The sequence below is a fragment of the Elaeis guineensis genome, chromosome 4 (genome assembly GCF_000442705.2).
Source record: "Elaeis guineensis isolate ETL-2024a chromosome 4, EG11, whole genome shotgun sequence".
Classification (NCBI taxonomy): domain Eukaryota; kingdom Viridiplantae; phylum Streptophyta; class Magnoliopsida; order Arecales; family Arecaceae; genus Elaeis; species Elaeis guineensis.
In genome coordinates this window covers 45,604,750-45,627,852 of record NC_025996.2, presented here as the reverse complement: position 1 = coordinate 45,627,852, position 23,103 = coordinate 45,604,750, and the positions used below count along the sequence as shown (strand labels likewise).

General features: G+C 32.9%; 2 protein-coding genes across 2 annotated transcripts in view; one reads left to right on the top strand and one right to left on the bottom strand.

Annotated features, from left to right (window-relative positions):
- Positions 1 to 23,103, top strand: part of LOC140857516 (putative nuclear RNA export factor SDE5) — a gene marked incomplete in the record, with an annotated part of 131,780 nt that overhangs the window by 17,039 nt on the left and 91,638 nt on the right.
- Positions 2,504 to 17,076, bottom strand: LOC105042845 (putative nuclear RNA export factor SDE5). Its single transcript, XM_073256507.1, has 6 exons — positions 16,725 to 17,076; positions 13,881 to 14,505; positions 10,189 to 10,214; positions 6,109 to 6,186; positions 2,961 to 3,031; positions 2,504 to 2,768 (listed from the first exon to the last, which is right to left on the bottom strand). The coding sequence occupies exons 2-6, from the start codon at positions 14,443 to 14,445 to the stop codon at positions 2,519 to 2,521; spliced, it is 990 nt and encodes a 329-aa protein (XP_073112608.1). The 5' UTR covers positions 14,446 to 14,505; positions 16,725 to 17,076; the 3' UTR covers positions 2,504 to 2,518.

Sequence of the window (23,103 nt, the reverse complement as noted above, 5' to 3'; positions counted from 1 at the left end):
GATTTACAAAATAATAAAGGAACAAAATACACAAAGATAGATGTTTTATTAACACGAAAGTTAGATGCAGATGCTTGCATTGGTGTCTGATTAGGAGAGAAGTAAAACAAGAGAGATATGGGGGACGCAAGGGAAAAAATTGATCAATTAAAGTATATCTATCACACATTTAACTCTTTATGTCAAAATATAAGCTTTCCTACTCATAATCCAAAATTCTCATAAGCATATGAGATGCATGCTTTTTGTAAAGCCTTTTCCTTTCAACCTCCCTTGTTCAAGCTTAAAAAACAAAAGAACACACTTATAAGATTGTTATGATTGGCCCTACTCAGTGTTGGAAGAGTCCACATCTCCACCAACCCTCAAAATCTGCAATCAAATGTGTCCAAATTGTCAGATGCATATCCAGCGAGTCAATACATGTTTGATACAGGTTTTTCAAGCTGGACAGAACTCTGGAAAACTGGTTAAAGGTTATATTTACTTAGATGACACAAACTTAGAAATATTGATCCAAGGGACCACAACAAATTATCTACATGTAGTGTATGCCTGCCCAGTGTTGGAAGAGTCCAAATCTCCACCAACCTTTAAAATCTGCAATCAAATGCATCCAAATTGTCAGATGCATATCCAGCTAAGCAACACATATTTGATACAGATTTTTCAAGCTGGACAGAACTCTGGAAAACTGGTTAAAGATTATACCTATTTTGATGACTCAAACTTAGAATTTAGAAATATTGATTTATGGTACCGGTATGTAGTGTAAGAAAAATTCAAGAATGACCAGTCAAGCACAGATTTGTATTATAAATTATCTCACAGAAACTGCAAGATTATTCTTTAGTTATCTTATCCAGTAGGTCACTATGTTGTTCTCCAAGTACCTCTTCAGAAACCATGTTGCTATATTTGAAATTAAATGCCAACTAAGATACATGAGCATGCACGCACAGATATGTTTGTATCTGCGTGGACCACAAGCTGAAGTTTGGGGGGAAAAATATTACAATGGTTCCTGCATTATCCAATAAAGAGAATGAAGTACTGATGCTGTTTCTTTGTCACATAGACCAGTTGACAAGCAAATACATCAACAAGGCAACAATGCGTATACTGATTCTTTTAGACCCATGGCCTTAAAGTAAACGATGCTTGCTTTCCGGAGTTTTGGAATAAATAATCAACCAACCATATAGGACTAAAGAAAATATAGGCTGATGGACTAAGAGGTTCTATCCTCAACATGTTTATGCTTGTCAGGGCTTGACCTTATTCTTTCTATTGCTCCAGTGCTAAAAGCAGACCACTTAAAGGAAACTAATGAACTAAAAAAATCCATGACATTCTCATTTCTAAAGGAGCGTAATGGCGATGATGATGCTGACTATGTTGGAATTAAGCACGTTTTATGTTTTTCTTTTTATTCTTAAGGTGTAACATATATTATCTTTATTTTGATGTTAAAAGTTCGAACTAATAATTAACATATCATTCCAAAATCCAGTTTCAATTATGTTTTTGAAATCATGTGGACATTTTAAATAAAATCATGCGCTTAATTCATTCCTACTTCTTACTATAAAGCTTCCTACTTCTCACTATAAAGCAATCAAAAGTATCCTAGAATGGAAAAAGAGAAAATGTTTCCCTAGCATCATAGTTTGCCAGCTAAGGAACTTACCATGGTGAAGTATATCTTTCCCTTATAATATGTACCAACACTCAACATGATAGATGGCACAATACAAACAGCAATCATGACACAACACCTGACACTTCACTCTTTGCTTTTAAACACGCAACATGGTTTATAACAACCAACCAAATATTGGAGCATATAAACCTCATTTTCAGTCCTCCTCTTATCTGAATTCAGCATAAAAGCTTTACCTAAGAAATGAAAATTGTTGAAGCCACTAAGCATGGTTTGCTGAACCATGTGGAATGTGCCAAACCAGCCAGTTTAGGGCGTACCAAGCCGGACCATTCGGGAATCAGCATGGTTCGGGCATTTAAAATGAAACATCTGGTTCGCTTAAACCCCCTTCCTCAAAGACTTGCGATTCATTTTCTCCCCCCTCCGCCCTCCCCCCCCCCCCCCCCCTCTCTCTCTCGGAGTCAAGTTAGGGTTAAGGTTTCCATCACCATCCCTTCCTCCCTCCTTCCGTCTCCCGATCTTTCTCTTCCTCTCTCCTTTTTCCCTTCTTTGGCTCTCCTTATGTCGGTATGCTCTAGAATGGCACAATACGGATCTGTACCATGCCGAACCAGTCGTCGACCGATAAACTCTCCAAGATCGGCTAGGCAAACATTGCCACGAAGGCTCTAAAAACTAATTGAAGTTCATTTGTAAGAAAAAATGTACTTGACCAATTTTATTTGGCAAGGGCTGGGAATTTTAACTTGCTACAATAATCTAAAAGTTATTCTAAAGACTATGCACATAATTAATATCAAATATTTGATTTCCAATGTTAAGACTTACGAAGGTGAGAAAGAAATATAATTTTTAGAAGTACGCACCATCTTTGTCGTCAAGTTTCATCTTTTGATCTTCTATCTTAGTTGATAAAGAAAGGTCCTCTAGAGGTTTCGTAACTGGCTTTTGTCCAACAACTCTGCTTCTATTTGACCCCCATTCTAGGCGTTTTGGTTTTAGTTCCTCCTCCAATCTTTCAGGAGCACTAAACAGTGCTTGTAGCACTTCCCTTGACATGTTAGAACTCTTTTTGTCCAGGCAAGATGGTTCTATAATGTTGCTGCATGAAAAGGTCAACCTACCATTAAGCAAACATAAACACGTATTTGACTCTTTACTGAAAAAGACAACTAAGCAAGCTCTTTAATTATCACAGGAATAGCATCAGCATATATAATCAGCAGTTTTGGATATTCTTAGAAAAGATATAGGCAAGATCAAATGGCCTCAAAATTTTAGTCACCAAGCATACCATTGAGTCGAAGATTTCAGATAATTTTCCTCAGAAGCGGCAGTTTCCCACTTTGAACATCTACTTGTCGACTACAGAATAAATCATGTCAATTGACTAAATTATAAAAAAACTAAAGCAACATAATTTAGCATACTATCTATCTTAAGCCTGTTACTACAAAACAGGGAAATTTAATGGAAGCATAAAAAAAAATGCATTGCTCAGCAATAAAGCAAGGATCTATTGTAAGACAAATACACGAAGTCTAAAGTTTTTGAATTAGAAATGTAGTAACTCTACGGTAATTAGAAAATGAAAATTGTCAAGAATGAAAAAAAGAGAAGCATCACTTGATAGCAAGGCAGCTACAAAATTTTCATTCTGTTGTTTAATAAATTCTACTTGATAGACCACTCAAAATATAAATTAGGTTACTGTTCTCTTCCTTACAACAAGCAACGTTCTTAAATTGTGGCAGTCAGAGGAATAGAGTTCGACCCAAGTATAAGAAGGTCAAGTATAATGAAAAGATCAAATGGAGTTGCCAATTGTAGTTCAAATCTAGCAGACTACAGATAATCACATAAAATCGAGATCCATCAATTATCAGACCCCCGAATCTATGCTCAGATTGGTCACATCAAGGTCCAGCCCAAGTCTGATAATTGATGCACACTTCAATTTAAACCTTAGGTTCTATGATAAGTCTAAACTTAATACCAAAATCATCTTTGCATTTTCGTTTATTCACACCTGCACTCCCCCCCCCCCCCCGCCTCTTCCTGCCACTGTCTGTTGGACCACCCTAAACCTCCCAGTTTGAGGTGAACCAAACTGTTTCAGTATGAAAACAAGATGGTATGGCCATATGGGTTGAAACAGGTACCAACCTAGCTTGAACCAGCCCTAACCGAGTTGAACTGCCTACTGCGACTCGGTTCAGGGCAGTTCAGGCAGTTTGCTACTCATCCAACCCTAATAACAAGGGGGGAGGTGCAAAAGGCCCTTTGTGCCTTCTCAGCCCTCCCAACTGTTTTTTTGTTTTCATCAAAAAAAGCCTAGATAAGGTGCTTCCAACCCAAATTTCATTTGAAATCCCACCGAATTAGATAAATCTCCATATCTCCTTCCCTCTTTCATCTTTTTTTCCTGTTTTGAGATTGAAAATAGGGCAAATATGGGGAAAATAAGTGGAGTCATGAATTCATGATATGTTGTAATCAAAAAATGATCTATGCAGAATTCATGATTTTTCATTATGTATATAATTTTGTAGATTAAAATATGTTTTTTGATTAAAAATAATAGGAAACAAAATATTGATCCCAAGTTTTCTATAAAATTGGTAGCATGTTTGGGGGTATGCACATTAGTTGCTACCTCATTATGGTTGCAATTTATTTAAATTTGAGCCATACGAAGCTAAGCCCAAATGAAAATAATTTTTTTTAAAAAAAATTAATGGTGATCAATGCATACGCATGAGCTGAAAAATATATGTAGCATGTATATGCAGCACCCACGGTAAGGTGCAATATTGATCCAAATTAAACTTAATTTTATAGATATTTTATAATTAAATATTAAACTATCAATTAAAAAATAATTGAAAATATTTTTAAAAATAAAAATGATAAAAATTAGTACTATATATTAGATAATGTAGAAGTATTTTCTGAAGTAATTCAGTGATTTTTTTTTGCATTACAATTTAAATTCACTAATTTTTAAATAATTAATTTAAATAAAAAATATATGTCATCCTTGGTACGATTCCACATTAATTTGAATTAAAATTAATTTTCGAACTATTTTACAATCAAATATCAATTTATTATTTAAAAAATTATTAAAATTTGAAAAATTCGAATTATGTGTAGATAATTTACAAGTATTTTTTGTAGTGATTCAAATGTTTTTTGTATTACAATAAACATTCATTAACTTTTTAATAATTAATTAACTAGTTTGGAATTTATGTAAAAATACATGATGTGCCCGTTAAGCTAGAGTACAAGATCTTGAATAGGTAGTTTTTATTTTAGTATCAAGACCCTTCATGCATTTTGCCACTTTAAGCCAGAGTACCTTCAACTTCAAAGTATTTAATGAATATTTGGTTGGATTCAAGAAGGGACTGTAAGAAGAAGAAATTAGCGGCCCAAAAGCTAGGGAACATGTTAAAATTAACTTTCTGAGGATTGCTTCAAGGGAAAATGTGCTTCCTATGATTTCGAAAGCACAGAAGAAGAGAAAAAGTGGAAACGTGAACAAGGTTAGATGAAGGAACATGTTCAAAATGAGAAGAAGAACCAAAGCAAGAACCGCAATATGGATAGAGTTTCAAAAATGTCCAACACCATGATATACCATACCTCCTGCCATTGTGACTCTAGGTTTCCAATTAATGCACCAATTCATGATGCCTGTAAAATTTAGTTTACCACACTCCACTGAAAAATAAAGGGAGAGGGAAAAGAATTGAGATAAAAGTTGGATGAGGAGAAATGTGTACATGTGACTTATCTTGGTCTCATCTTTAGTCTGGAGACCAGATTTCTCTAACTAATCATTGATTGGCCAGATTACACAAGCATCTCATGCTTTCTATAGTACTGACACTATAGCATGGTTCCCCACCCCCTCCCACCCTTTGCCTTGCTACTCAATATTCAGGGTTCACGCTTGGATCGAGCCTTGAGCTACAATGGCAAAGTGAAAGCCTCATCCTTTGAATATAATTTTTTGAGAATACAAATTATAATTATTTAAAAAGGGTTTGGAGTTCATACTTTTAGTTACATGAAAATGCTTTCAAACTAGTTCTTATAAAAGAACAGTTATGGCAGAAAAAATTCAGGTGGTTACACACATAGAATTCATATGATGTATACCGATAATAAACAATTGAAAGAATGACAACAATTTAGAAGTTAGAATCTCTAACTGCTGGAATTAACTTGTCTCACTACATGATTGTCAACAGAATTATTCTTGTTTAGGTGATTGCACACAATTTAGAAGTTAAGAGTTTGCAAGAAACCATTGAAACAATTAAAAATTTAGGCGATTGCACAACATAGAATTCATAAGATGTATACCACTAATAAACAATTTGAAGAACTACAACAATTTAGAAGTTAGAATCTTTAACTGCTGGACTTACTTTTCTCACTACATTATTGTCCACTGAATTATTCTTGTCCAAGTTTTTTGCAGATAATGCCAGCAATTCCTCCATGCTCTACGTAACCAAAAGAATAACAAAACTGTTAATCATTTCTTCAGAAATATGAATTAAGAAAATACAAAATGATACAGAGACTGATTATAAAGAGATCAATATCCAGCAAACTATTTATATATTCAGCACAAGATCTGAAAATTCATTTCAGCAGGCTTACAAGTTTCAGCGTATTTGTCAATTCAGACAAAATAATAGAGGACTTATCAAAAAAAAAAAAAAAGAAAAAGAAAACAAGTCCAGAAACATATCTTACATAATTTAATATATATACACATGCATATAGTTCAATATTTGGATATTTAGTTTTGAAATTTTTGGCTGATCCTGGAATTATGAAGAATTATAAAAAATATTTAAAAACCATCAAGAATGTTAAAATTTTATAATTCAATTTTTAATCATACAAAAATGTGCACGCGTGGTTAGCTCCATTGGTTATAAGCTAATCAGTGAACATTCAGCAGTACAAAAATTTTGTAGATACTAAAATTGACCAAAATATAAAAATGAAAATTGGTATATTGTTGACATCTTATCAAATATGAAGTATCAACATCAGGTTTTAGGACCCATCTAGGTCAACTACTTATTTGTCACAAACAAGGAATGCTAGGTCAGTCAAGTTAAAAGCCACGGTTTGTGGGACCATCCACAGTGAATTAGAGAGGGAATATTGTATAACATTATATTAGTTGCTAGTAACCTGGTGGTGATATTCTTAATATGTTGGTGATTACACTTCCATACAAATTTGTCTCTTTCTTGGTTGATGTCCTACAAGAACATAGTTCAGATCCCACACTTATTTCTTTAAGTCAACAAACAGGAGTTGCAGAAAAGTAAGAGAAGAAAGATGGTCTATTGTTCTAATTAGTAAAGTGGACAATAAAGAAAGCAAACTAATTTAACAACACCCTATTGATTGTCAATTACTAAACAAATGCTTTAAAACAGGATGTCAGACAAAACCATGGGCCTAATGACATAAAAAGCCTGAAAACATACCCAATAACCTATCACAACTAAAAGAAGAAATAGATATATCAATTGGATTTTAAATCATCAAGAGAACAAAAAAAAGCTAGAAAGCATAAGAGGAAAAAAAATCACCTATAAATCAAGATAACAGACAGAATGGTTGCAGGCATAAAATAGGCATTCAGCGGATGGTTTACCTTTTAAAAGTAATTGAGACTAGCTTTGAAAATCCAACACTCACATGATGATTAATTACGAGATTGTCATCCTAGAATATCACCACTAGCCATTGATTTTGTTTCTTGTCAAATTCCATTAACTGAATTGAGTTATTCACTTATTATGCAATCTACCAAAGATTTAGATCCCAGCAGGACATCCCACGGGACATCAAGACAAGGTACCATCCCATGTGTCGAGATAAGACCATCTCGCTAATGTCCCAGTGTTCCAATTGGGATGCCTTCAGACATCCTCTGTCCCAAATGTCAAGACGGGCGAAACGGCAGTGCGTTCCGTTTCATGAAAAACCGGAACAGCCTCATACCACGTGATTTAAAAATCCTGCTGGAGAATATGCTAACCTAACAAATGATATATGTTAATTTATTTTTATAGGAATTGATCGAACTTTGAATCTTCAACTCACAGTCAGGACCAATTTATCCAAAAAGAATTTTCTTCAGGTCAAAGAATAGTTTTTAAGAGAATTAGCTTTTTCACCTGATCATCATCTGATTAAGAATTAAAACACTAAGACAATTGCTATGAATAACTCAAATACCTACATTGCAAATCCCATAGGAAGCCAAAGCACCATATTTTGGGCAACAATATTAGTGTCATTGCTTTCAAGATTGCAAATACATATTCCCTTGATGCATCTCAATTTTAAGATTTAGGGTTCATTCGGTTCATTGGAAGAATTTTACATTAATTGTTTCCTAGGAAGCTAATACTTGGGTGTATGATACCTAAGAAAGTAGTTTTTGCATATTTGGTGGACTATGGGAAAGTAGAATAGGAAGCACACTTTCTAGAGTGATTTATGTTTGGTTAAGCATCTACTTTCATGAAAAAATTGTGTAAAATATCTGTTATGCCATTAGATGAGATACAATATTCTCAATTATAATATTTGCAACACCAACATCAATGGTATCAATAGAAGGAGAATGATGAGACATGGATGTCTCTACTGGTGCTTCACTGCCCAATTTGTTTTGCAAACTAAAAATGCTTGAATCAGGAGACAGATCATTGTCAATGCCTTATTAGCCATTCCTTCTCATAACATCGTGATCGAGTTTTGCCGTACTACACCGAATCGGATGGTATGAGACGTACCGTATATCGGTTCGGTACCTACATGTGGTATGGGGGGCATACCAACATGCAGTACACCAAACCAACTCCCTACCAATATAGTAACAACTTAGCACTGATTTTGGGCCCAATATCAAAACAGGGAACCTTGATCACGATAATTATTTTTGGAATAATCATCAACAATAAAGCATTTTGGGTTTGAAGTAGAGTTAGTCATGTGAGGTGGCACATTCCACAAACCATTTGAAGAGACCAAGTTTGATCCATTTCAGTATGATCCATTTTAGGATGATGGCTTAAGAGGATTTTTTTGTAAAAATAAAAATTATCACAATTCCTAGCAATCTCTATCCTTTGAAATCTCCAACCAAAGATGACCTTTTTTTTCATTTTCCCATTGACCACACTTCCCCCCTCCTTTACCCATGAACCAAATGAGTCTTTAAGCAAATAGGTACCCCATCGCAACTCTACTCTACCTGGTGACCCAACAGCACATGTAGCTAGAAATTGAGCTCCTTTATTGATTAATTTTCACCACCTATCATTTTAAGCTTTAACTCTTATGCCATCTTGATAACTCATTCTCAAAAGTGTGCCAGTTGTAAACGATCAAACCATCTTAAGGTGGTATACTTGATGCAACCCACAAAAGAATGTATGATCTAAGGTCTTTTATCATCAACTCTAAGGTATCCAATAACATTAATTCTTTTTCCAAGCAAATGGTGACATACAATACCAAGCAAATACCTATGGGCCCTTTACAGCATCACTTGTCCGACTAGCATATCTGCTCTTTTTGTGCTTGTCACAATGCACAATTGGTTGTCCTAGCGGTCTCGATGAGGGGTTAACATCCAATTATATTCCATATTGACACGTCCCTTTTTATTCCTCATGATATAAACCCAATAATGTTTTGGATTTTGATGGTCAAGATTTTTGGTGTTCTCAACTACAGTCCAAGAAAAAAGCTAGTAAAATAATCAACTATTCCAGCTTCTTATTTTGTTTACATACTCTAGTAGTTAAGTATAATACTTTAATGGGTTAAATGGTCATGAAACAATCTTGACACAAGTAAATAGAGAGGAAAGGAAAACATAATTTAAAGAATCTAATATTCCAGGTCAAGAATTAGCAAACTAAGGTGGGGAGATGGGGTTCACTAAGATATGCTTTGGATTTACATCTTAATACAGTTCCTTAACAAAGCTACGACACCTATTGATGTTATTATGACGGTCTTAGACATATCAAGTACACCAAAAAGCGAAATAGACTCTGGCCAACAAGCAATATTTCAATGCCAAATCCACTCAGAAACTTTTCCACCACATCTTTATATCTAATATTTACATATCCAGTCTCAGCCAGATAATCTGTGTTGTAACCTGGAAATGCAGCACCATGTTATCTTCAATGTGTGCTTGTACTCCCTTCTTCATAATAAATAATTAAATAAAGTTTATTTGTATAGAAAATACAACCAAATTTACATGTTAATTGATAGAATAAATAGTGAAAAGGATCTGTCATCTGCTGTGCATATGTGCATGCAAATGGGTTTATCTAATCATACAAACATGCCACTGCACATATAGTAAGAATAAAGGAAAAAAAACTGTTTATTAGAAAAAAAAAAAAAACAAAAAACAAAACATCATATTCTTGAGGCAGAAATTTCACCTTCTTAACATTGTATCCGCATTGACCTGTAAAAACACAAGCCTATCAAATGACATTTTATGGGAAGGAGACCCTTATGGTGGAAATGAAAACTTAAAAACAATAGGGATCTCAAAAAAAAAAAAAAGAAAAGAGTATATAAATGCATTTAGAGACATAGCAGCTCTTATATATGTAAGCACAAGTAAGGACAGTCAAAGCACAAGAGCAACAATTAAAGAGCAACTAGCATATTTAATCATATTCTATTGCGTAGATAACAGAAAGTTGTCCACAATATTCAGGAATAGTTGTCTGAACATGTGATCAATGAAATATCCGGTTGTAAGCAAATTGATTAAATTGCAAGCAAAATGTTAGAGGGTATGTGCATCAAAATATATGCTTCAAAGTTTGACCCATGATTCGCCGAACCACCCCGAGCCAGTAGTTCAAGGCTTGCTGAACCATACCGACGGCCAACCGATGCGGTTTGAACATTCGATTCAGAAAACGCCAGTGAAAACGGAGCAAGCGAGAAGGAAAAAGAGAGAGATAGGGAGCAGGTGGAGGGGAGAGAAAGAGATGGAAAGGCCGGAATGGCGCATCGAGGCCTCCGATCCTCCTCGAGAGAGATTAGAAAGAGAGAGGAGGGGAGGGAGAGAAACAGAGAGGGGAAGGCAGCGGGGAGGCCATCGGAGGGCCGCCGAGTGGCTGCCGGATGGCGAAAATCCACTCTGCGATGATGTGGTTTCGAAACATGGGCAGGTCCCCTGCTCATCATTTTTTTTTTTTAAACACGATTCACAGTAAAGCTGGCAATGGATTTCGACCATCAGCAGGACTGGCAGTCTCCCACCACCTTCCCCTCCCTTTGTTTCTCTTCCTCCCCCTCTCTTTCTCTCTTATCTCTCTCTCTAATCTCTCTCATGGAGGATCATGGAGCCTGGAGACCTCGACGGCCCTCCGGTGGCCACCACCGGCATCTCCATTGGCCTCGCTCTCCCTTCCCCCCCTCTTTCCACTTTTCCTCCCCGATTCTCCCTCATTTTTATGTCGGTTTGGATCCGATATGGTCCGATATGAGAGCATATTGACTCGTATCATTGGCTGGCCGGCACAAAATCTGATTCCAAGTTGGCGAACCTTGGTTTGACCAAAATTAATAGTGTGGAAAAACTTGATAATGATAGTCCAATGGTAATCTAAAAGATCAAATTTTAACCAGTCACTCGATCCTTTTAAGAAATGGTAAATTAGGAGACACAAAGTTGGCCAAAATAGATGAACAATAAGTTAGCAATAAAGAAAATCTTGCTAGTCATCCTTTTCTATGATTATATATAAGTAATCAAAGCTATAGCATTGTAAGCAACACATCCTGAATGAAATGTAAAAACAAAAAGGGAAAAAACATTCTATATTATGGCCAATGTTCAAAAGTTATGCATCTGATAAAGAGTCTGTAATGTTTACACATAAGAGAGTACTTTTTCCCTCACCCTCATTGGAGGGATCTGTATAGGCTAGGATATAAGTACTTATTGAAGTAACCATTTATCTTTAGCTGGTCTATCTCCACATTCAAATGTTTGGAACACTATTTTTTTTCCTTTTTAACAAAATCAAAACCCTATGCATCTGTTCACACTTCTCGCAGATTTTTCTTATGTTTTTGCATCAATTTTTAAAAAATGAAAAATAAATACCTTTTGTATTTTCTTTCACTTGCTTAAGTTATTATCATTTGTTTGCATAATGACATGGCTATGATGCAAAATATATGAAAATAGCCTCTATCCAGCATAAAAAGTTATGTTAGTTCAATAAGGGCTAGTTTGGGAAATCCAGCAGGATTGGGCTGGATTTACTACAGGAACTGGGCTTGGTAGCCTGCTCAGTCCATTTTCTTCTAAAGGCACATTCCAGTTTTGGCCTAAATCCCATCTTTGTGCTTGTTGGACTGCACGATGGAAAAAAAAAAAGACCTATGGAGGTCTTTTTTTCCTCCTATAGGATTTGGGCTGGAGTGAGATTGGGTTGATATGGGTCTTATTTAAATAGTCTGTGTGATCCATGATCCTATGGGCTGGATTTCCCATGCATGCTCTAAATTTGTCTTTTTACCTAACCTTTGTTCCATAAACCCATCCTATAATATACAACCTGGCTGAAAAGTTTTATTCCAATATAGTTGGTGCAATGTTAGGGATATCGCTAGTTCTTTTAAAATGGTGCCACCCAAGTTTCTAGTCACTTGGCAATTCCTAATAAGAGGACTATGACAGAAATCGCAAATCAATAAACATTATTAAAAGGAATACCCACAATGGTGAGAATATATCTTAGTCATTCCTTTCACATATCTTCATACATTTGTCATGCATCTTAATACACCAAATAAGAATTTACAGTAAAATTTTTATTTAACTGTATTTTTAAATATTATCAGTGAATGCTGCACAATAAAGATATTAAGAGAAAATTAACAAACAAATGACTTGAGTGAAATATCCTAATTCTTAGTTAGTACCAACTAGACTACAGTTAGGGCTTCATCTATAAGCATCAACATTCCTTGTGACAAAATGCGAGGTTCCAACATGTGTTTGGTGCATGAATTAATACCTAAATAATATCACCATGCACTGGAGAAAAATTGTTGTGCTGTGTCTTGAATATTGATCATGTTGGGTGTAACTTCAAAGTTCAAAGTTTGATGAAAGATGATAGTTTGATGACACAAATAGGACTAATTGAGTCTGACCTAGCACAACTAGTTTATTCCTCTAAAATTAAAATGTGAAATAATACTACAAGGCATGTATACAAATAATTTATTTAACCACACAACCCAATAATCTGAAAACTAGCTAATTAAGCACTTTTCCAAAATAGATCTTGATTATCAAGAGGTGGTCCAAGGATCAATAGACAACCAAAGAAAATTATAGTGTGATGGCAATATTTTGGCAACAGAGAAATTTGTTCAGGCAAGAGAAAATAATTCATTAAAGGAAACAAATAGATAGCCATATTGTATTACCAGGTGGAGAGATTAATTATATACTTGCACAGAAAAATAAGGGAAAATCTTGCCTACAGGATGTTGGTATTCTTTATCTAGCATTGGTAGGTAGAAGACAACATATAGGTGATATTCATCAATATACACAGAAAATCAACCATCTAAGTTGATCATTATCATAGAAAAGTTGAGTTCGATTCAACAACCTTGAACAAGTAGACTGATGGATCAAAATTGGTATACCTTGCAATTAAATCTCTACAAGTGTAGCTGCCTATTTTTTCAACTGTTACCCATATGGGTACTTTCTCTCACCTAAAAATTATGTGCTTCCTTTATTTCCCAGGAAAATGTCTCATCATAGTAAGTTACATACAGATATTGAAATAACTGCTTTGAGATGGCACTACAGGTATTATTTCTGCAGAAAAATTAAAATTAATATACAATAATTTATAACTCACAAACTCCCAGATCTCATTTTAAAAGAAGGCAAGCAACATATGACTTAACAATCATGTGATAATGAAAAAAAATATAACAGGGGAAAAAGTAAACAGAAAGTGCTAAGTCAATAAATATGCACATTATCTTTTATCCAAATGCTGCCCTAAAATTAATTCGTGCAAATATGAAAAGTTAAACAAACAGTAACATAAAATAAACAGAAAGGAGAGGTAATTGCCAAGAACTCCTCTAATCATGTCCATGTTGAGCTTGAATCCATCTCCAAGCATAGAAAACAGAAACTCTTCAATATCCGTATCAGTTGAAACCTCTGTTTTAGGCACAAAATGCGATTCCGTGGTTTCCATATCACGTTCATCTTCTGGTGATCCCGTCACTTCAATCTTTAGGGGTTTGCTCTTTGCAGTTGATTCAAGCAAAGTTGAAGCTGGACGGGAATACGACTTGCCCAAAAAACTTGACACAGTACCCATTGAAGCACTTAACTTCCTTGGCTTTCCTCCCTTAGAATTCTTGCGTGTAAAAGCTGAACTCTCAATATTATCCTGGTGCAATAACCCAGCCGATTGAGAAATATTCATCTCACCATTTTGAGCATGAAATACATCATTAGAGTTTTTTTCTTGAAGCTGGAAGAGGATATCACCAGCCTTGCTCATATCACCCTTTGCTTCGCAATAAGCATATGCTATCTCTTCAAGGGAGCAAGCTGAACCAAAGGCCTCGAGCAAGGTCATCAACTCAGCATCATGTTTTGAAGCATGTGAGCTAGATGGATCCATTCACCAGATAGTCTTTTAGGGCCAACAGATAAGCTTCAAATGAGGTTAATATTGAAGGACCTGATAAAGGATGAAGAAAATAACCAATCTGGCTATTAACATGAAAAACATGTATACTGTATAGTGTCTGAAATCTGCATGAAAGAAAAATACGAGCAAACCATGGAACTGAATTTAGTAAGGAGGCTTTATGCACAATCAGACAAGAAATGGACATCTATTTGAAAGGTTTTCTGCTGAACTTAGGAAAACACTACTCAGAAATAGACCCGAAGTGCAAGTGTTGCATTACACTCATTCATAATAAAGTAAAACCTTATCAGGATACACAAAAAACTTGATAAAGGTAAATAAATTCGCATCAGCTTTATAAGAAAAGAATAAGCTATTTTCAAAAGCCATCAGATCTAATTCTAAACAACTGAATAGAGACTTGACAAAAGGAACAAAATATTAGATGGACCATAGTACTTAACAAAATGAAGTTAGTGGTGATCAATGCAATGGAGGAACTTTCACATAATACAGAAGTATGAAGCATAAAGTATGACCTTAAAACTGCAAAAGCACACTCCTCAGTAGTCTAATACTTGAGATCTGAAGATGGATTAAGGGAATTTAGCAGAATCCAATCAGGTAGTGATGTTTGAGGAGATAACTAGAAAGTGAAGAATGACACCTATTGATTTATGCAACTCAAATACTGAAACAGATATCATACTGAAGCAGACATCATCTTAAAAATCATAATACAGAAAATATTGCTTGAATTAATGATCTCTATGATCAAAGCTCGCTTTTTCAATGTTTATTTATTTTCTTACTCTTCTCTTTGTATCTTTTGATCACTCAATGAAGATCCAATATGTTCAGTTCCAAAAGAAGAAGAAGATATGGCAAGGTTCCTACTGCAATTTGTTTCAGTCTTCCTTCTATTATTATAGAGAAATCAAGAGTTATTGATTTACTGAATGATGAACAATCTACAGTCAGCTTATAGCATGCACCAAGAATCACAAGCACTAAACAAGCCCAAAAACTAATAAATTTTGCATTTTCAATGGAAACAAGATTAGCAGTCATTTATTCAAAAGAGCTTGATATAACCTCATGATCGCACAAAGTGAACACTAAAATTACAGTGAAAATTATTTTGTAGACATGCAGTTACTACAACAAAGATGCTGTATCAGAGAACCGAAAGAGCAAATTGGGGGGAAAAGAAAGAATAACTTTAACTAGAAACACTTCAAATGAAAACCACATGGTGAATCAGAATTATTGATTCAGAGCATGTAAACTAAGAAGCCTATGAATCAATATTGAAAAAAGACCCCAAATTGCAAAAAGCACAAGGATAATACTTGCTTTTATTGAAATTCACGGAGACATGCAAGCAAGCAAGCCACCTCATGCTAATCACACATTCTTATTATTCACTGCAACATCTTACTGCCAGAAAAAAAAATATCTTTCAAAATTACCCACAAACATACAAAATTCCCCATGTGATGCTCACCGTAGTCCAGGTACGGAACCACTCCAATGCATCTTAGTTAATTAGTCCCTGTGGACAAGAAGTAAGAAAGCTTCACAGCAGAAATAGATGAAAGTTAGACATCTAGCTGAGATAGAAGACCAAGTTTTAGGGATTTGGTTCTGTTTTCATTTTCCTTCACCGATATATTGTGTCTATATTGCTTTCAAAATGATTGATAAATGCATGATTCGTTTCAACAATCTCACATATGATTAGACAAGCTAATCAAAACTTTTCTACTACACTTAGCTCAATCTTTTAACTTCCTTCTTATACAGGGATCCAAAGCTATTGCTTTATAATACGTCAACCAATTCAAACCATCCTCTATTGCTATCCATCTGGAACGTTACAGCGGCCATCAAGCTCTAACCAAAACTCAAATAATCGATTATTTTAAAAATTTAATGCCGCAAGATAATCAAACCGACCATAAGAAAAAAAATGAACGCAAAGATATCAATTCAAAGAACATGAAACCAAAGGACATGAATCCATGCATGAACCTTGAAAACAATCATTAACGATAAACCATTCGGAACGGCCGCAACAGATGATGGAAAAAAAGGGACTCCGCCTTTCCAGTCCAAAACCATCAGCAATCAGACACAAACCCATCATACAGCACAGCGCAACAACAATAACAACAACAACAACAACGATAAAATATTCAAATACCATCGAAGTTTCAATCAACAGAGATGAATCGAGCACTAGGATTAGAGGAAGCGAAGCTTACTCGGGGCGTACGAGTCGTTCGCTCGCTCCTCCACCTCTACACCCTCTCTCTCGGTCTCTCTCGCTTAGAAGTCCGGATGCGAGGGAAGGAACAAGCGAGGAAAGAGGAAGGTGAGTTCGGGCAATTGTATGGCTGATTTGATTCAATGCTAGCGTGTTGTTATTATAGTATGTACAGTTTTAGGAAGGGTTTATGGAGGAGTGGGGGAGGGGGGGCGGTGTATTTATACGGAACGTGGCTGGAAGGGCAGGGGAGAATTTTTTGAGTGAGTTTTGGCGCTTTCTGATCAGGGAGTCAGCATCAAAGCGTGGTGGTTGCCGCGAGTCGAAACTCCAAACGCATTTTAGGGCTTCTTCTCTGTTCTTAGAAGGAGAGAAGGAATAAGGCATGATATTGTGGGGCCAAGCTTCATAGCCAGTGACCCTAACCACAATTTGCTTTTTTTCTTTTTTTTTTTTTCCCCAATTTATTTTTTTTTCTTTTTCCTTTTTATTTTTTTGGCCATTCTTTTATAAATAACTATCATAGTAAAATTAATCAATTTTTTCATGAACCAACTTACTCATATTCTTATACTTTTCAAGATGATAGATTATTTTTTTATGGATAGTATTTATCTATGAAATAAAAAAATATTATTAATCTAGAGATGACTAAATCATTTTTTCATCAGTCAATAAAGTAGATATTTAATTTTATTACTGAAATAATTCATTCTCATTTTCAATACTTCCATCATTCAATACCCAAAAACTCAGTCATCTACTTTTTTTCAAATCTAAAAATTATAAAATATATTATAAAAATATAAATAAATTTTAGCAACTTATTCGGAAAAAATGCAAAAAAACATAGGTAACCAATTTCAAAGCCACTTTCTCATTCATAAAAGAACACGAGTAAATTATTTTTATGTCTAAATATTGTTTAAAAAATATTTATCTAAAAAATCATATATTTTTAGGTAATTTTTTACCCACAAAAGAATGACTGGAGTATAATATTTAAGATCAATGAATAATTGCTAATGCTCATGTTAAGACCACCAAAAACCATTTGCTTGTTCATTTATTATAGTGATTTTTTATAGTTGCACATGAAAATGTGCGAGTTAAAATGTTTAGGCGCTTGTAATTCAATATCCACTCAATACATTTCATCATGAGAATTATGTCCAAAGCCAAGTCATTAAATGTAGTTAAAAATTGTTTGGTAACATCCTTATAAAATCTCAAAAATTTGACAAGCTAGGCCAAAGGGAGAAAGAAGAGAGGGCAAGATCTTTTTTTTCTCCCCATGGCCTTTTCGGACTCTCTGCCTCCCTTCTTCCGTCCCCTCTCATCCTCTCATTACATCCGCTTTTCTTCTTATATCCGATCAAATTTAATGGGATACTATCAAATGAAATCTTAATTTATTTAAATTTTTTTCATTTATGTTTGTAGGTTCATCTATACAGTATAATTTTAGCACTTTTAGTTTTCCTAATAATCATGCAATAGCATTTTCAAAAGAGAAAATGAGAGATTTTTCAATTCTATAATTAGAAATTAGGGCAAAAAATTCTTGTTTCTCTCCAAAGAACCGCAAAATAATATATATTGAGAAACCAATTATAAATGATTTTTTTAATGAAAGACTTATAGTTTTCACATGCCATTGTGAATGCATCAAAGTGATATAGTAGTAATATTAGACTTTAAAAAAATATTTGGTAGAATCCTAATAATTTAAATACACATGTAAATATAAAATAATTTTTGAAACAAATACAATTTTATAAAGATCTTGTATTAGAATGGGAAAATTTATGTAAGGCAACGAAGTTATGTTTTAATATGAGAAACTTTGCAAATTGATTATCATAACTTTTGGGTTTATATGAAGAATATTCCACTTTCTTAAAATTAAGTACTAAAATATATTAGTATTATTATTAAATAAAGGGAGATCGAGGTGAACAATAATTGAATATACTACCTTACAAATAAATACTTATTTTTTAAATTATATCAATCATCTTCCAACCTTGCAATGAAATGGTTTGAATGAGCATCAACCATGCTATAGCCTAATCATTACACCCACTTCCAATCAACTCAATTCAAATCAATAGAGCCTTAGTTACAAACTAGTTGGAATCAACCATATAAATTATTTTTTATCGTTCTACTTGTTTAGGCTATACTTTCTAAAAGATGTAAAGATATCAAATTCTCCATTATTATTTTATCCAATGTAATTTTTGATATACCTCTATTCCTCTTCTTTTCTATATAAATCAAATATCCTTTTGTACTAGTATATCTATTGGTATACGTTGTACATGATTAAACCAACTAAGTTGTTCTTCTCTCATTTGGTCCTCAATTGGTGCTATATTTATCTTTTTTATGAATGATGTTAGTTCTTATTATATATTTTCTTTTGTTATCATACATCTATCTCAATATTCTCATTTTGATCATGCTCATCTTGTAAGCAATTATTTTTCTACTATCAAACAATTATGTACCATAAAGTATAATTGCTTGTATGTATTGTTCTATAATTTTTTTTCCTTGAACTTAATAGATATCCTATGATAATATAATATCTTAGTTACACTTCTCCATTTTATATAACTACTTTAATCCAATGGATAGCATCCTCTGTAGTATCTTCTTCCTTATATAATCATTTTTATATCGAAAATGATCACTTTTAGAACTTTATGGTTTTTAATTTTTACTCCACCTTGATCTTTATTTCTATTTTTATTAAAATTATATTCTATGTATTCTATCTTAGTGTTAATTTAAAATCCTGATATTCTATTGTGATCCTTCATAATTCTAACTTAAAAATAACTCCAACCTTAATTTTATCTACTATGACTATATTATTTGCAAATAGATGCTCCAAGAAATATCATTCTAAATATGTCTAGTAAATTCATCCATAACAATATAAAAAAAAGTAAGAACTTAGAGCAAATGCTTGATATAAACCTATTTTGATTAATATCTCACTATTATTACTATTAGTAGTTCTCACACTAAGTATTGCTCCATTATACATTCTTTATTACTAATGAAAATTCCTATCTAACAGCCACCATAAAACATTGCTAGGAACTTTATTATATGCTTTCGCTAAATCAATAAAAATCATATAAAGGTCTTGTCTCTTTTTTTTCATTAACCTTTTAAGGAGAAAAAACTTTCATAGTTGACTTTCTTGGTATAAAATTAAATTGGTTCTTTGATATCTTTTTGCTACAACTCAATCTATACTCAATCATTCCCTCCTAAAATTTTATAGTATGACTCGGGAGTTCAATACCACAGTAGTTGAAATAATTTTGAATATGATCTTATTATAAATTGATACTATAGTACTCTTCCTTCATTTATTAGGTATCTTCTTGGTCTTTAAAATCTTGTTAAACAAATCCATAAATCAAGATATCCTATATCACCTAAATACTTTCAAATCTCAAGAGGGATTCCATTAGGTTCAACTGCTTTCCTATTTTCATCTTGCTTATAGCCTCTTTACCTTAAATATATATAGAATTGACAACTGTATTCTCAATAGAACTAGGAAGGCATGCTTAATCATTTACATGACCTTTATTGAATAGCTTACTAAAATACCTCCATTTCTTTTTGGATCTTGTCATCTTTAACTAAAAACCTTTTGATTTATAACTTTGATATGTTTGACATGAAACAAATTTTTAGTTTTCTTTTCTTTCAGTTTTGCAATCTTAAAGATATGTTTCTTTATATCTTTAGTTTCCAACTTATGAGGTGGCTCTTTATATTATTTAAATCTACCCTTTTATGCCATCTTCTTAACTTTCTTTTTAGTCACCTTATAGCTCTTATTTTTCTATTCTTATATTTAGAAATTTTATAGCACTCTTTGACCTTAACCACCAACTAAACTTTCTCATTTTACCATAATTTTTTTATCACATGTTTTTTTTTCTTTTGATTCTCTTAATAGCTTTATTTCACTTATTTAATAGGATCTTTTGTATGTATACCCTCCTAAATATTCAAATTTACATGAATATCCTTTCAAAATTGATATTTATATGTATATCCTCATAAAATACTTATTATATATATATATATATTATTTTTTTTGTATATGTACCATATCATTTAACGTCGTTAAAAAGTTATTGGTTTAAAATCTAAATGACTAAAATATCCTTATGGGTAGATGTGCAAAAAAAAAAATTATAAAGATATATATATATAAATAGTAATTTTATGAGGATATTCATACAAATTTGAATATTTAAAAGGATATAAATATAAAAAATTTTAATTTAATTTTTATCTATTTCATCTAGATGGATTCAAGCCCTCTTACTCTACAATGTAGTAACATATTACATAATATAATAACACAATGACGATATTATATAATATTTTATATATTAAAATATTATATTATATTATATTTTTATATAAGATGAGATAATTATGTCTATCTTATAACAACATGATATACCTTATATACTTTATAAAGATATTTTTTATAAAAAAATTTAAAATAAAATATAATAAGATTATAAATTTTTATTATTATATAATGTCCAAATCTATAACTATATCTATTCTATGCAAATGTACAAGCTATTCATCTAATATCAGGTTTAGATATTTTTCTTAGAAGCATATTATTATACCTTAGAAGAAACATAGATGGTTACGATCTGTTTATTTTTTGGATAAAATAATTTTAATTTATCATTTGATAAAAAGATCATTTTACCTATATAAATTGATAAATTAAATAAATTTATTATTTTAGTTATATATATATTTTTTTTTCATTAGAATAAGAAAAGAATTAACAAATCAAGAGAGGTGTATTTATGTTAATGGATTTTTTTGCATATATACTGATAAGTATAATAAATATCTCAATAAAAGCATCAAAATATATACTAATTAACTTTTATTCCTTAAAAATTGATGTTTTTTGCTTGTGTTTTGCAGGAAAAATAATTACCAATATAAGAGTTTGATTTGTAGGTTAAAAAGGAAGAAATTTGGAAATAAATTGAATTCAAAATAGACTCTGAATGGTGATCCAAAGATAGGCCCAAAACTACCTAAAAGTCAGCCCAAAGCATGCAACCCATAGAAGTTCTTAAGTGGGCCAAGAGGAGCTCAACAGGGTTCTCACACAGCATGCAAATAGGAGGGTCCACAGGGCACTTAAAGCAAGCTTCAAATGATTTTTTTTTTTTAAAAAAAGGAAGGCTTAGATTCAAAAGCTTGGACGTGGCTTATAGAAATTCAAATTAGCGGGACCCACGTGAAGCACTGGAAGCTAGTGGTATTGGGTATATGAGACAAGAAACAGCGGTTAAGATTTTTAAATTGAAACAAATAAGGACTTCATTCGGAATCAAGAGTCCAGATATGCTTGTAACTCAGAGATATTGAAGCCTATAAAAAAGGGTCCGTAGAAAAAAAAAAATTAGAGAAGAGAAAAGATCGAGCGAACGACAGTGGGAGCAGAGAGAAAGAACAGGAGCGAAAGCAAAATAATTTTTTTATTTTATTATTTTAGATCTTGAAAAAGAAAAGAATATAAAGCTAGAGATCTTGATGCATGGCTAAATCTCTACACCTAGAAATATGATGAAGCTTGTAAATAAGTTTTTATTTTCTTTCTTGTATTTAATTTTCATGCAATAAAATTATATTTTTATTTCATATCTTTTTATTTTTCTGAAGTATTGATCCAGCCTACACGGCCTATACCTTCTACCAACGTACCGTAATCTCTGGATACGCTACGTGCTTAGGAGAAATAGATCGAGGTATGTTAGATTAAACCTTATATCTTGTAATTGAATTTAGATAGTTTATACTCTAATAGGACGAGCCGTGATCTACTGATACAGTCCGTACCCCTTAGAGATAAGCTATACTAATGCCCTAATCACAAGAATTAATATTACAACATAAAAAAAATAAATCTAATTTGCATGGTGGAGTCAAAATTTCTAGTCATCTCTCTGACTTATTTTTTTTATAAATTAATCTACATTTGCAATTGAATACTTACTATTTTATTCTTTCTTTAATCCTTCTATAATCAATTCTCTTTTATTTTTTCTTCAAAAAAAAAAGAAAAACAATCACCCTAGGACTCCGTGAAAATGATCCCGACTCATCCTATCTATATAGTTTGAGTTGATTTTTATTCTTGACCGGCTACGACAGCGATCAAATTTTGACGTCGTTATCGGAGATCTAGGCACGATTATTTTTTTTATATTAATTTTTTTTAATCTTATTCTTAGTTTCTTTTTATTTACTTTCTAACTTATTTGTTACTTAATCAAATTTACTTTCTTCCACAA

Bases quoted from the DNA above. Each gene is read 5' to 3' on its own strand.
- LOC105042845 (XM_073256507.1), bottom strand. From the start codon at position 14,445: ATGGATCCATCTAGCTCACATGCTTCAAAACATGATGCTGAGTTGATG. The intron at 10,215-13,880 runs GCAATTACCTCT...GTGTTTTTACAG, and splicing joins CATGATTAGAGGAGTTCTTG to GTCAATGCGGATACAATGTT. The intron at 3,032-6,108 runs GTAAGTCCAGCA...TTTATTCTGTAG, and splicing joins ACAATAATGTAGTGAGAAAA to TCGACAAGTAGATGTTCAAA.